Raw genomic sequence first — 15,239 nt, 5'->3', positions numbered from 1 at the left:
AAACAAAGGTAGTGACTGTTCCTTCGCCAAGCGCTCGGCACTAGAAGTGAAAGTCACTTAAAAACGTAGGTCCCGTGTCACGGTAGGTGCTGGCACGATAAAGAACCCTTACTGCTCAATGGCCCTGATTGCCGAGTATAGGTCTAAATTTGAAGCCCTTCACCGGCATACGGTGACGTCTCCATATGAGTGAAAATGATCAAGAGGGACGTTAAACAATATACAATCAATCAATATGAACAGTCGACCAAAATCGATTCCAGACAACATATTACTAAAGTTTGATCAATAACTTGATAATTTTAATAGGGGAAACACAATTTAACTTGAAATAGAAATATTTAAGTGGTCCATCTTAAGAGATGCTCTAAGTTTGAACAATTTCTAAAACGAGTTAAATTATTGACAATCAGTTTGATGAAACAAGAATATCAGCCGAACGTTCTATGGTCGTTGCAATGACCTTGTCAGCAAATACACTTTATCTATAAAACGAATGCTGGCTGACGTGTTCCAAACTTATTGTTAGTCCATTTTTTATACACCGAATTGAAGACGGGTTTTTTTGTAATTTCCCTACTATGACAAGGAACACAGATGTGACAGCGGTCGGCATAGTTAGCTCACTAATCCATTGCACCTGATCCAACCTTTGAAGTTTTGGAGGTCCATGTTTGGTCTGCTCCTATTTCATATTGTTTTACGGATTTTGGATATTGAAGTACTGTTCATTTTTTCCCCATAAATTTCATTTCAAGGGTTTTTTCCTTTTTGTATCATGATATTGTAGTTATTTCATAATGCGTGTTTATTTAGTTCAGTGTAAATATTCATTAAAATCCAGAATACAGCTTCTATTAATAGATAGATATTGCAGTTTGTAATAAGAAGTTGCTTCTATTTTTATTAATTTTATACAAAGGCAATAAAATTATACATATCAATCGACTCTATCTTTTTTTTCAAAATATGACATAACACCATCTCCTCTACCAATTACGGAAAAGAACAGACGGCACATGTGAGTTCTCGTCCGTGTACATATGGAGGACATTTCAAAGATTCACATCGTGCTTCCACGACATAGAAGAGTTTACCATTATGATTGGTATGACCTCCAAATACAGTATCTGGATGTCTGTCAACGCATGTAAACATTGAACCAGCGTTTTGTGCGTGATACCCTGCCATAAGGTATCCACTGTACTCTAACCTCCAACCTCTGACGCAGGATTTTCTGGCTGAAAATGTATTTTTTTATTAAAAGTGAAAAGTTCCTGAATTGGTGTTTCCTGTAATTGTTACGGGTATATCACAATTATAAGCCTTTTAATACATATTAAATCATATAAAATATATATACCTGGAAACACCTTTGTGAGTGATCTTCCACTCAAAAGACACACAGCACAGGGTACATCATGCTCAATCAGATTTTAATTGTTATCATTTACTACTATTTCGTATTCAGCACCAAATACATGCGCTCTCAATTCGTCCGCATGGTTCGTATATTTTCCCCATTCAGGATTTTTAGGTAGGCATAGAGAATCAACAGCAGTTCCGTTACTAGTATAGTGTGAGCCTCCAACATAGCCTTTTGAGATAAAAACAACAGTGTTTACACTTTAATGGCACTTTTTAAACTTGTCCGAAAATAAGATATTCCTTCAATTCATTTGTGAAGATGCTTGTTTGTTGGGCACTGGTCGCAGTAGCCTGTAAAGTGATAGGGCGCTGACCTCGTGGGCGAGAGGCTTGGGTTCGGGGACATAAATTTCACATTTTTGGTAGAGGCACTCTTGCTCATCATAATATGCACTTAGTTAGTTTATTTAATACCCAGGAGCAGAGAAGAAGATAATCAAAGAAAAAAACCATAAAAACTATATAATCTATAGAGCCCCGCCCTAACACTAGAAACCCTGACCCTGGGGCCATAAAATTCACAATTTTGGTAGAGGCACTCTTGCTCATCATAACTATGCAATTAGTTAGTTTATTTAATACCCAGGAGCAGAGAAGACGATTTTCAAAGAAATAATGCATTTTCACTATATACTTATTTAGCCCCACCCTAGAACTAGAACCCCTGACCCTGGCGCCATAAATTTCACAATTTTGGTAGAGGACTCAATGCTGATTACAATCATGCAAACAGTTTAACTGCTTGATGTCCAGGAGTAAAGAAGAAGATTTTTAAAGATTGCATTAATTTTAGTGGTTTTTGCCCCACCCCCCAGGCCCAAGGGGGGCAGGAACCATGAAATTCACAATTTTTGTTCCCCTCTACCCATAGATGCTTTGTGCCAAATTTGGTTGAAATTGGTTCAGTGGTTGCAGATAATTAAGCTAAAATGTTCAAATATATATACGACGTATGCAAAGCATATCAATAAATATATACACTCATTTGATATTAGATTTTAGACTATTCGCTATAAACCCTACTTATGTTTCAAAGAAATCTGAAAAAAAAATTTTAATAAAAATTCTTTATTAATATGATAAATCATTAAAAAATATGCATAAATTTTATGTCTGGAAATATATCTAATTAAATTGGTATTTTTCTATTTTTTGAACATAAATTCATTTCTAAAATGATCATTCTGTTCTTAATTTTATTTAAAATCAGCTTTAACTTGCTCTTTCGCCTACTTCAATTTTTGTATATTCTGTAAAAGCTTTTAAAAATCACATATCTCAAAATCAATCTGGTAAGCGACGGTGGCAGTTGTCCTTTTAGTTCTGTAAGGAAATTCCCTGAAATTGGTGTCTTCTGTCAATTTTTGAAAAAAACACCAGAAATTATGTACACGAAATATGATCTATAAAAAAGTTAAAACTTTTTTGTTTTTTAAAAATACACTTATAAACAAATCTTAGTTTGTTTGTTTTTTTTAATATGATTACAGTGTATTATGATTATTTATATCAAAATGAAAATATTTTTAAAAAAATAATGATAATAAAACTAAATGGTCAAATAAAAATAATTCTCCTCATCATAGAATAATTCATATTTTCATATTTATCTTTATTAGAACAGAAATCTATAAACCTATATTATATATAAATATAATTTTTTTTCCACTGTTTCCACTGAAGACCTCCATAAATTATGTATATGAGTTGTTGAGAGCAATGTGTTTTTGTACAAAGAACTATATGCGTATATTTATATGAAAAGTCAATCTTGAAAACTTCCTGAAATGTGCTGAACAATAAATTGTATGGACAATAAATTAAAAGAAAATATTATAATGAAAAAATATATTCACTTTTTTGCTTTTATAAATCACAATACCGCTTTGATCAAGATAAAAATTGGCTCATCCAACATGATGTATTTTAGATACCAAATAATTATACAGGCTGTGACTTAAAAACTTCAAATTCATAAATTTCTTGAATATCAAAATCTGTTACCAAACTATTTGTATAGTTTAATGGTACTTGGACACAGATTTGAAGTTATTATTTTCTTTATAATATTACGACTTACGAGTATATATTTTAGTAGCATTTCACACAAAAATTGATTTAAAATCTTATTTCATATAAAAGATATTAAAACTTCAAATTTTTTTGAAGTCAGCATATACTCCCACATTAAAATATATAATTAATATTCTAGTCAAAGTTTGATTTGGGGGGCAAATATGTTATTTCCGAATAAAGTTCTTTTAAAAAAACCAATACTAAACATGGGCATCAAACACACATTCCCACAGACAACAGTTCATTTCATTTAGATACGTTTCAAATAAATATTTCACAAAGAATTGTTTATTCTCAGGTATCTTTATTTTTATTAATATTTTTTCAAGAATCATGGCGCAGAACAAGCAGCACATGTTAGTTCCCGACCTTCTACGTAGGGCGGACAGTTCAGCGACCCACAGCGAGACTCCACTGGATAGAAAAGGTAGCCATTATGATTCGCATGGCCCCCAGCAACAGTATCAGGATGTTTGTCAATACAAGTATACATTGTACCAGAAATTATGTCCATGATACCCTGACATAAGGTAACCATTGTACTCTAACCTCCAACCATTGTAGCAGGATTTTCTTGCTTATGAAAATGTATACTATTATTGTTACAATTACTGTTTTTAAAGTATTTTTCATGCTTTATATGTATTTTTTTTTTTTCTTTATATACATTTCTTTTCATCAGAGTATCAAAAATTACATGGACTATCGATGGCAATTTTTAAAAGACAGTTATTCAAAGACAGAAATCAAATACCTGGAAAAACTGCTGTGGTTGATTTATCCCTCAGAAGACAAACAGCACATGGCACATTGTGATTGTAAAGTTTAGCAAAATGTCCATCATGCGTTTCATATTCAGAGCCATACACATATCCTCTCCAAGTTTCAACTTTATCCTTATATCTCTCCCACTCAGGATTCCTTGGCAAACAAAGGGGGTCTACCGCTGCTCCTGGATCGGTATTGTGTGAACCACCAACGTAACCTGTTGAAATAAAGCTCTTTTAAGATAATGTCGCTTTATTGGGAATAAACTTCGGTGTTTTTTGGCAGTTTATTCTTGAGAATTTAATTCGCTAGCTTATTTTCATTACCTGGTACATATTAATAATTTCTTGTCTCCAAACAATCGCTGTACCTTTAGTATTCTCATTGTTACAGCATTTTTATTTCAAAAGTTAAGCTAAAAATCAAATAAGACATTCTTGAGAAGTTGAAAATGTTTTTAAAAAAACAGATGACAAAGGTCTAAGAAACTCTGGAAATAAATAAACATCCCATCCATCAAACGTTAGCTCATCCCCACTCTAAAAAAATAACATATCGATTTTATACATACCTGAATGGACAAGCTGAGCTGTTGAGGGACAGTTTTTCTTTCCCCATCTTATATAAACAGCACCACTCCTTCGATCTAATAATAATTATTATTTAATATTCTACTGCTTACACATATTCATGATTTATCTTTAGATTAGTATTAGGATTCTTTTTTTAATCCAAATATTTAAGCTTATCAAGGATGAGAAAAATAGAAGAAAAATGTAAACAGACGATTTTTAAAACTGAAAGAATCAGCTGATGTGAATATATATTCAAAATATTATGATCACTCAGGGTTGTTTAAGAAAATTCCCAAAAGAGAATCGAACAAACAAATATGGTTAAAAAAATGTCCAAATATGTATATTTAAAATGTCGTTAAAAAAGAAATCTAAAAGGCATTCTCCAAAGACTGATGGACTGGATGTAAAATAAGTCAATGAAATATCTTTGTAAATTAAAAGAACAGCTTTTAATTGAATTTACTTAGAAAAATGTTAATAATGATATTTTCCCGATATAAAATATGTTGCTTTTTTCCCAAATGGAAAGGCAAGGGCGCTTGTTTTTAAGTCCTAGAAAAAAGTTTTTAAAAAAACTCATGTCTTTGAATAGGAATCATAGAATGTAAAATTTTCAGAAAAAGTAAAACATACCCCCTTTCGTCAAAACAAGTTTCACCTGCTTCTTCAACTCTTTCATCGATTTTTCCATGGTGTGAACAAAACTTTTTATTTCGCGCTTCATACTTTCAAGATCAAAAGCAGAGGAGACTTGGCCCGTTAAATAACTTTGTAACATTTCTTTAAAGTCATTTGGTTCTGCCACTGCTTTTGATGCGTAGAGCAAGAGTATGCTTATAAAAAGAGACATCGTCTTCAGAAAAACAACTAAGATATGTAAAACAAGTTGATTTCGAACTTATGTATATGAGCATGCACAAAGGCTTTCTTTCTTCTTTAATTATATAAATACTATAATGTATTTTGCATGTAAACTTATTGCAAAGATACTGTAACATATTTTGTATATTAACATGAAACCTGATATTTACATCACACACATGCAGAAATGAAATCACGAAATTTTTAGATTAAATGGAAATGCATTTACTATGAATTTTATGATGAGAATGTTAATACATGTATCAAAATAACAAAATATATGTATTTTAAAACTCTTTTCCATTTAAAATTTGCTATGGGAAAACGTTTGTTGAACCCGCCTTTAATTACGACTTGAATGTTACATTCATGATTTGCAATTGCTGGCATTACAACCGTAACAGTTGCATCTTCATCGTATTGCAGAAAAAACACACTTGACAAAACCACCAATAAGATACACAGATCTTTTATACTTCCAAATCATTTATTGATGAATTTGATGTAAACAGATATACTTTAGTTACAATGATTACTCTTAAATGTCAAAACATACATTATTTACTTAAACATAATAACCATATCCCATAATGGATGAACATTTCGCTAGCACCTTTAAAGGACTTAATTTTTTTTATTTGTGAGTTTGTCTTATTTATATTTGCATTTATTAAAGAACTAAAAAAAAATCACACAGCATTCGGCTTTTGGCAAAAAAAAAAACAAGACTGGGCATTCAGTATACTAATTTATATTTGATTTATATACACAGTAGTCTCTGCATGGTGTTCCAATAGATAGAAATATTAAAAAGCTGAACTTTCTTTTTGGCTTCCTAAAGTAAAAAGTTGTGATGAGATATATAAATATATTAATATTCAATTCGTTTCACAGCTTATGGAACAGCTTATGACTATTACAATATTGTGTGGCATATCTTGTAGAAGCCAGAGCATGTGGTGGAAAGGACATTGATGCCAAAGCACTGGAAAAGTATTAGGAAATATGACAAACATATATTGCTCTTCTTGTATACCCTTTGACCGTGACGATTGGTAACCACAAATTTCAAATCAATAAACAAACGGTCCAAAGTCAGTTTCGAGATTATTCCTAATCTTATTTCTTACGAATAGATTTACATAAAATAATAGTCTATGTTTCCTTTCTCTAGGAAAGTTTGAAATTATTGGAAGGCATTTGAAGAATTCAACTTCTCGCTGACAATCTACAAAAGAGCAGTACATTGTATATAATACCGGTATTATCTATAAATTCATTCTTCTAAAAAAGAATATAAACTATTTTCTTTCATAGTAAACTATGAAATGCAAAGAAATGAAGCTTGCTTTTATTTTTAAACTGATTGAAAAATTACTTAATCGATTTTTTAGAACTTTTGTCTTCCAACTTTATTTTGTTAATTAAACTAAATGCTCTTATCGGTGCTCGAAAGATGATAGACATCATCATTCAGGTGGTTTGACATTAAAAGTTTTCACCATACATTGTTGCAAAATTCCACAGAATGGGAGAGTTATCACGCAATGGAAATTATTATCAATTACATGATGTTAGTCCTATGCATAATCAGAAAACAGTGCCTATATTTATAAAAATAATAGCTTTTTAAAAGGCATGATTAAGTCCCATCAGAGGGGATCAATTTGGTCAACCAATCACCTTATAGTTCATGTGTAATTAAGATAGATCTATTAGAAATAAAAAAAAAACTGTACGTGCATGTAATTAAAAGAATTGACAAACCTTGTACATTTCTCTCCTGTATAATTTGGTTTACACTGACACTGCCCAGCTCCATCACATTGAAGAGTATCAGAACCTGACAATTTGATTTAAATAAAATGTCATTTTTGATTCACACAAGTTAAAAAGTTCATGTGAGCCTTACAGAGTATTGTTTTCCACATTCACTTCCCTAAGACCGGTCGTTTAAAAATTTTCTCTTTTTTTTTGAAGAATTGACTAACAAATCTTAATTACATGTAGCTTGTCCATAAAAATGCCGACAATCAGAAAACATTTTAAATATGGTATTAAGCTACTTTAAATAATAATATAACAATTTCCTATTATGATAACGATATGTAAAACGACTTTGAATTACACAAACGAAAAACGTCCCTTTTTAGTACATGCATGAACAACCATCCTTTAAATTTCAGAAACAAACATACCAACAGGATCACAATCACACGATGTGCACCTTCCATCTGATGACCTTAGATAGTGGTTGTCCTTGCACCTCTCACATTGAGGACCGTCCGTGTTGTCCCTACAGTCGACACAGCGACCTCCCCTCCCTGTTCTCTGGTAAAGATCCTGATCAAAGGAGCAGCTGTCCGCTTTATTGTTGCACTCACAACCTAATACGAATATATCCATTCCATCAATAAAGCTGTTGTCTTGCGTGATGATTGTAAGTTTTAACATGTTGAATGAAAAGAGAAACTAAGAAAAGAGGATTTCTGTCAAAATTCCGATTTTGAAAGACTCCTCAAAATCATACGTTTTCATGAATAAATAAATTCAAAGGAAAACGTCGAGGTTGTCTTTTTGAATACTTACGCTGGCATTCATTAGCGCTGCTAGATGTTGCTCTTGCCCACGGTTTGTCGTTACACATAGGCAGACACTTCTCACAGTCAACTCCAGCTGTGTTGTGTTGACATCTACAAACTTCTCTGTCTGATTCTTGACCATTTGGAGTATAACATTCACTGGCATGTCCATTACACTTACACCTAGAAATATACAATTGTTTTTTTTAGACTGTAACGTGTAAGGAATGGTAAAACTATTTTGGAAAAGTTTTCCATGATGTTCTAAAATGTTTTTCAAAGATATTTTGTACAAATCGATGTTTGTTAATTAGTTTGGATCCTTTAAATGAGCACCCAGTATGCTTTTTAGATCTCAAGAGAGGTTGAAAAATTAACCAGCTGCTAAAATATTAAAACTTTTACTAAAACATTTCATATAAGTACCTGGCACCAATAGCTATATCAGAAATAGCGTAGTAATATGATTTCAAGACCGTATCACCACCAAAATCCTCGTCTCCAAAGGTATTCATTCGGGTAAGGGAAATCCGTATTGCTGTAGCTGTTACCCATTCCTGATAAAAGAAAGTAAGAGGAAATAAATTTGTGTACCTTGGTCTGGAAATTCGTTTGAAGGGATGGTCAATGATCGAAGTGTAATTTGCATGCATGTTCATGCGCACAAAAGATAAAAGAAAAATAATGAACATTAATCAGGACATACCTGCAAAACAGGATTACTGTCGAAACTAAACGCACCAGGACGACTTCCCAAGGTACTAAATGGCACACGACCACCGGTCAATGGGAAAAGGTCAGTGTATTCAGGATTGCTCGTACAAATGGCTTCATCGGCTGCAGTCGGATACCACCTACCAGGTTTCCCATAGGTACTCAGACAGGACGCACTGAAAAATTGATATGGCGTCCAATCACTGCTTTCAGTAGTTTTCTTGTAGATGGCAAAACTTTCAGGTACTGATGTTTGGAAACGCAAATTGATATAGGTAATATCGTAGGCTTTTTCTGGAAAGAAAGAAGAGATTGTTATTGACAGGAATATAAAAAAAAACACTGCTGCACTTTTTATTAAATTACTACTTTTATCCATTTCAAAAGTTTCAATTGATATCTTTTTTTTAACAAGGAAAATAAGCAAATTTAAAGTACATTGACAGACAAAATTTATCCACAACGTATACATCTACTTACTTAAATCCAAAGTTAAGTTGACTACAACAGGATACCTAATCCCGTCAAACATTGTATCAGACTGCCACCAGGTTCTGGGGAATTCCGCATCCGTCGTCATTTTCGGAGGGTGCCTGGTCCTGGGACTCTGAGCGTCACAGACCTGGCAGGGTAGTCGCCGACCCCACTCTGAGAAGGGACAGAACTCTGTGGGCCCCGTCTGACCACACACCAACACGGTGGCCTGGACGGACCTATTGAAGGCAGCATTTACAAACGGGGGGCTGCACATCTGGGCGTTACCTTGATCATCGTAGCAGTTATGTCCCTGTGAGATGGTGGCTAGAAAACCGAAATATAAAAAAAATAGAAAGGAAATTCATCTTCTGTAATCCCTGCAATTTCCTACGCGGTAAATGGATGTTCAAAGCTTCACTGGAATATATTTAAGTAGTAGTTTTGAAAGGAAACTTAATTTGCAATCAATGTATCATCCAATCAGAGGCTTCGGAATGTTTGTGAACCACACATATAATAAGTTTTTATTCCTCCCACATTATAAACGTGACCTATTCTAGATTGTTGTAACTAAAAAAGTGTAATTAAAATAAATTGTTTTATCAATATCTTTGAAAGTCATTGACATTGTATATTTAGTAATGTTAAATCTAGAGATGATGTAAATCTCATTCTTTTGTTCATTCACATTGAATAAAAAAAGCAACTATATTAAAATATGTTACAGAAAAGACATTATTTTATAGAACTCGAATACGATTGTTTTAAATCCCCCTAGCAACATTATACTCCGGAATACTGTCATATAGGGTTATTTCTATCAAGTGCGATTTTCACCTTATATATTACACATTTTGCGAACAAATTTTGCATTTTTCTTCTAAATTTAAATACCCAGATCCATTCATGTTAAAAAGATACATGTCTTTTTTGTTTTCGCCATTCTCAATCGCAACTTCTCGGGCCTTTCCGACTGGCGGAAAAACGACCTCGAATGTATATGATAGACACCATGACAACCCTCCTTTTTCAGGATCCTTGAAATAAATGCATGGATATCTTTTATCTATGGAATATGAAGTTTAACTTTATTCAATGTAATAATATTAATACCTAAAATATTCTATATAAGGGATTTCTAACTCCCCCTATCCTACATTTGACTAAACAGGAAATGTATAAATTTTTAACATCCGGCGACGTTAATACATTCGAGGTTGTTTTTCCGATCTCTGACGGAAAGACCCGGGATGATGCGATTGCGCCATTCTATTACATATCGCCTTTCGGCTCTACGAGGGTATCATGTAGCATTATCTCCGAGTGCAGCGAGGCGTATCTAAATTTAATGAAGCTAAAAAATAATGACCTGTGTGACGTATACAACACCTTTGGTCAGTAGTATATAAAGCACAGCTCCACGTGCCGAAATCATTATTTTTCAAGTTTTTCGGGGTTTTTTTTACTGCTGTAAAACAGCTCTTATTAAAATATTAAACTGTTTTAAGGTAAGTTACCAGGTTTTTTGTTTGTATTTTGCCGTTATATGACGGCTGAAAATCAGGACGATGTCCTGTCTTTCATGGGAAGTGACCATGATAACTACTCAGATATTGATGAATTGTTTGTGTCCTATAAAACATTTAATCCTGTTTCAACATGTAAATTAGCAAGATGGTTGAAAAATGTTCTAGAACTGTCAGGAATCAGACACTTTACTGCCCACTCTTTCCGAGGAACTTCAGCTTCAGTGGCCTATTCTTCAGGAGTGTCGTTAAAAGAAATAATGGATGCGACAAATTGGATTACAAAAATACAATTGGATGTGATTCAGATGGACTTTTCGGAAAATCAGTGTTGAATAGATGAACAATGAATTGTTTGGTGACATTTATTTAGTTGTTTTATTGACAAAGATCACTTTTGTGAATGTGATTTCTCCGAAATTTATGTTATCTATAAACTTTGAATTTGAATAAAATTTAGTTGCATTTGAATTTTTTTTTATTTTTTCATTAAAATTGCAATGAAGTGGTATTCTTATTGAATACTTTGAAAATATACGTTTTTATTGTAATATTTTGTTTGTGACCAACACTTTAAATATGCTACGTGATACCCTCGTAGAGCCGAAAGGCGATATGTAAAAGAATGGACCCTCCTCCAAGCATCCTTTAGGATGTACAGGATGAGGGTCATTCTATGTAATGAGCCTGAGGCTCAAGAGGGTATCATGTACCCAACCCAAATTAATTTTATTTTGAGGGAAAATTACCCACCCATATGATGTTTGTTAGTTGTCACAAACAAGCTTCCAAGAATGATTTCGGCACGTGGAGCTGTGCTTTATATACTACTGACCAAAGATGTGTATACGTCACACAGGTCATTATTTTTTAGCTTCTTTAAGGGTACCACAAACAAAATTTGGATTCACTTGATGTATATTTTTTGACTGATTTCGATTTAAAATTACATAAATAATAAATCCCTGAATTAAAAAGAAATCGTAGGTTTTCCTTGGTGCTTAGATATGAGATTTTGTTTTGCCTTCTATATAATTCCATACAAAATTTTGCTCAAATTTTTAACCTTATGACAAAATCTTATATAATTCTCCCACTCAACTTGGTAAACATTATTCACGTTACCAATTTAAATGTAAATCTATGAGAAAAAATGCTGATTTCTGAAAAAAAAAGTTTGTTTGGGTTATTTATCCTTAAATTGAGATACGCCTCTCTGCACTCGGAGATGCTACATGATACCCTCTTGAGCCTCAGGCTCATTACATAGAATGACCCTCATCCTGTACATCCTAAAGGATGCTTGGAGGAGGGTCCATTATGCTCACTTGCAACATGGGTGAAGGCTATGGAGATAACGGACAATATCAATTATCAAATACCATAAAAATACAAAATAGGAGCAGAGCAAACTCCAACCTCCAAAACATCAGCTTTAGAATCAGGTGCCATGGAGGGGTAAGCACCCCTTGCTGAACGGTCACACCGTCGTTTGCTCCTTGTCATGACCGTTCACGGTAGCTCAGTCGGTAGAGCGCTCGCTCTGTGATCGGGAGGTCGTGAGTTCGTATCTCGGCCGCGACTGGCCTAGTCGTTAAAAAGTTCCTTCGCCATGCGCTCGGCACTTTGAAGTGAAAGTTGCAGGTCCTTCGGATGAGACCTTAAAAACTGATGTCCCGTGTCAGCGACAGGCTTTGGCACGATAAAGATACCTCACTGCTCAATGGCCCTGAGTGTCGAGTAAAGGTCAAAATTTGAAGCCCTTCACCGGCATACGGTGACGTCTCCATATAAGTGAAAAATAATTCTCGAGAGGGACGTTAAACAATATACAATCAATCAATCCTTATCATGATCAAGAAATATCAGAAAAAATCATTGTCAATTCAGGAATAAATAATGGACTAACAATAAGTGTGAAAAACGTCAGTCAACATTTGACTCAATGATAAATTATATTTGCTGAAATTCCATAGTTCTGAATACTTAAAGTTCTATTTGGTAGAAAATAAAGTGAAATTGTATAGAAAAAGGCAAGACTTCAAATTGATAATTTTAATCCCCGCCTAATGTCATGGATTATAAGTCTATGTTTTTACCTTTATCTATGTTTATCTTTATATGTTATTGATATGCTTTAATGCAGCAATATAAAAACAAAAAGGGTATATATCAATGAATGATTATACAAGGAGAAAAGAGTACTATTTTGCATATTCCCTTGAAACTCGGATCCATCCCTTTCTAATGTTGTTTATACACATCCTTTGTTACAGCAAATAAGGTTATATTTCAAGAATACGTTTAACGATCCACAAACAATGAAAAAAGGTAATAAATATAGTCATTAAGAATTAGTTGAGAGCAGTTTGCATAAGAGAGTCTGTCGTAAAATTTCATATTTATATTTCTTAGAAGAAATTTCTAGACGGTCATCTAATCATTAAAATAACATTAGTAGTCTATATTATGATCTATATACAATTTTACTTAAACAATATTCATGATGAGACTAATAAAAACAGCATAACGTTTTTATGAAAAATATGTATTCTTCAATCTTAATACTTGCAGGAAAACATTTATGTATATCAAATCTGATCAAATAATTGTAAGCAAAAGTATATCAAAAAATAACATTGCTTTTTTAAAGGTTAATATTGGATGTAATGGCTTCAAGTAATTAAAAAAAATCATTTTCCCTATTTTATGAAAGCACCAAACGCATACATGAGATTGACAGATAAAGTTTCTTTGCTTCTTTTATGCAATGTATACTGGTACATGTAGTATTTTATCTTCAACCATAATTTTCTTAAATTTTGTCCAATTTGTTTGATTGAGTAATTGTACTTTATTTTCCTCCTCCACACTCTGTTTAATTACACGTAATTAAGGGCGTATAAAATTCTTCTTAAAATTCAATTTTAGAAAAAAAAAACTCAAATAAAAAAGGGTGTCGAGTTCTACGGGAATTTTTTATTCCTATGTAATGCATGTACTTGAACAGAGTTTCGAAATATCTGGCATTTCGAAATGTATTCTGTTGTGTAGGTCGAAGATAATTAGAGATTTAAAACAAAGTATTGCTTATTCTACATCATATTGAAATAGTACTAGACCAGGCTAATTTTGAAATTGTTATACAATGATGCGTCAAACTACATACCCGATGACTATTCACTGTTATTTGATCTGATAAAAGAAATTTACATTCAATCTTAGATAATTACTAAGTTTTTCATACTTTTTATGACAACATTACTGAAGAACAATTTTTAAGATACGCTTTCATTTGACTTACTTTTTGTACTCCATAGATAAAGGTACGCTTAACATAATTGAGTGCTAATTATGAGAAGCTAGATTTGAAGAGGAATTCAAGTAGTTCAAGCAACTTAGAGGAATACGTACAGGACATGTGTTTAATATCTCAAAATACAAGTTATAAAAAATGTTGTTGGTAGCGTTAAATATAGTCACTTTACAAACATGGAAACACTCAAACTTTTGCAAATGAAGAAATAGCATTGTGCTTCGTGAAAATGTTGTTCAAAAAGTCAAAGACTTTTTTTAAAGGCAAAAGTGTCTTTGCTTTTTTACCCTTTGGAAAAACAAACAATAAAATGTGAAATTGGTCAAGTTTGATTTAGAAATTTTGCCTCTTCAATCATTTCACGAGAGTTCATTATTTATACTTTCACAAAAATCATTCTAGGTGAATTGATTCTTTTTATTTTGTTTGAAACATTTCGAAAATGCTACACTTGACAAAAATTAAGCAGTGTGTTCGTGAATGTAAAAGAAAAACTCGATTTAACCTTTCCGACTCATAAAAACACTATGTGCAGAAGGTTATTGACCTAGAATTGACCATTACAGATGAAGTTTGAATTATAATTAAGTACATTAACTGAAATATACATTATGATATCAAGTCTGTTATGTTTCACACACTTTAATATTTATTTTAAATAAAACAAATCTGGAGCTCAAAAAACATGACAAGTGGGATCAGGTGCCTATGGGGAGTCAGCATCTACTGTTGGCAGGTCATACCTGCCGTGGGTTCCTTGTCATGATCTCGTAAACGTAAAAGTACGTAGAAATTTCAGTGTGTTCATTTTGGCCTAAAAATGGCCCAATATTAGATTTTGCTGATAAGATCCCTATACTGTTATGGGTCAGAATAACCCTAAATGCCAGCAAAGATCAATCACACAGTTTAA

General features: G+C 32.9%; 1 protein-coding gene across 1 annotated transcript; it reads right to left on the bottom strand.

The window, feature by feature from the left end:
* Positions 1–6,821: 6,821 nt before the first annotated feature.
* Positions 6,822–9,827, bottom strand: LOC134280672 (laminin subunit gamma-1-like; the record flags this gene model as incomplete). Its single annotated transcript, XM_062763114.1, has 7 exons — positions 6,822–6,939; positions 7,479–7,554; positions 7,910–8,098; positions 8,301–8,476; positions 8,720–8,850; positions 9,000–9,301; positions 9,488–9,827. Coding segments are annotated over 7 exons (1,233 nt in total), but the record flags the coding sequence as incomplete, so codon positions are not given.
* Between the last annotated feature and the right edge of the window lie 5,412 nt (positions 9,828–15,239).

The sequence above is a fragment of the Saccostrea cucullata genome, unplaced genomic scaffold, assembly GCF_032062105.1.
Source record: "Saccostrea cucullata isolate Sc308-1 unplaced genomic scaffold, CSIRO_AGI_Scuc_v1 ctg630, whole genome shotgun sequence".
NCBI classification, from domain to species: domain Eukaryota; kingdom Metazoa; phylum Mollusca; class Bivalvia; order Ostreida; family Ostreidae; genus Saccostrea; species Saccostrea cuccullata.
This window is presented reverse-complemented; position numbering and strand designations above follow the sequence as displayed.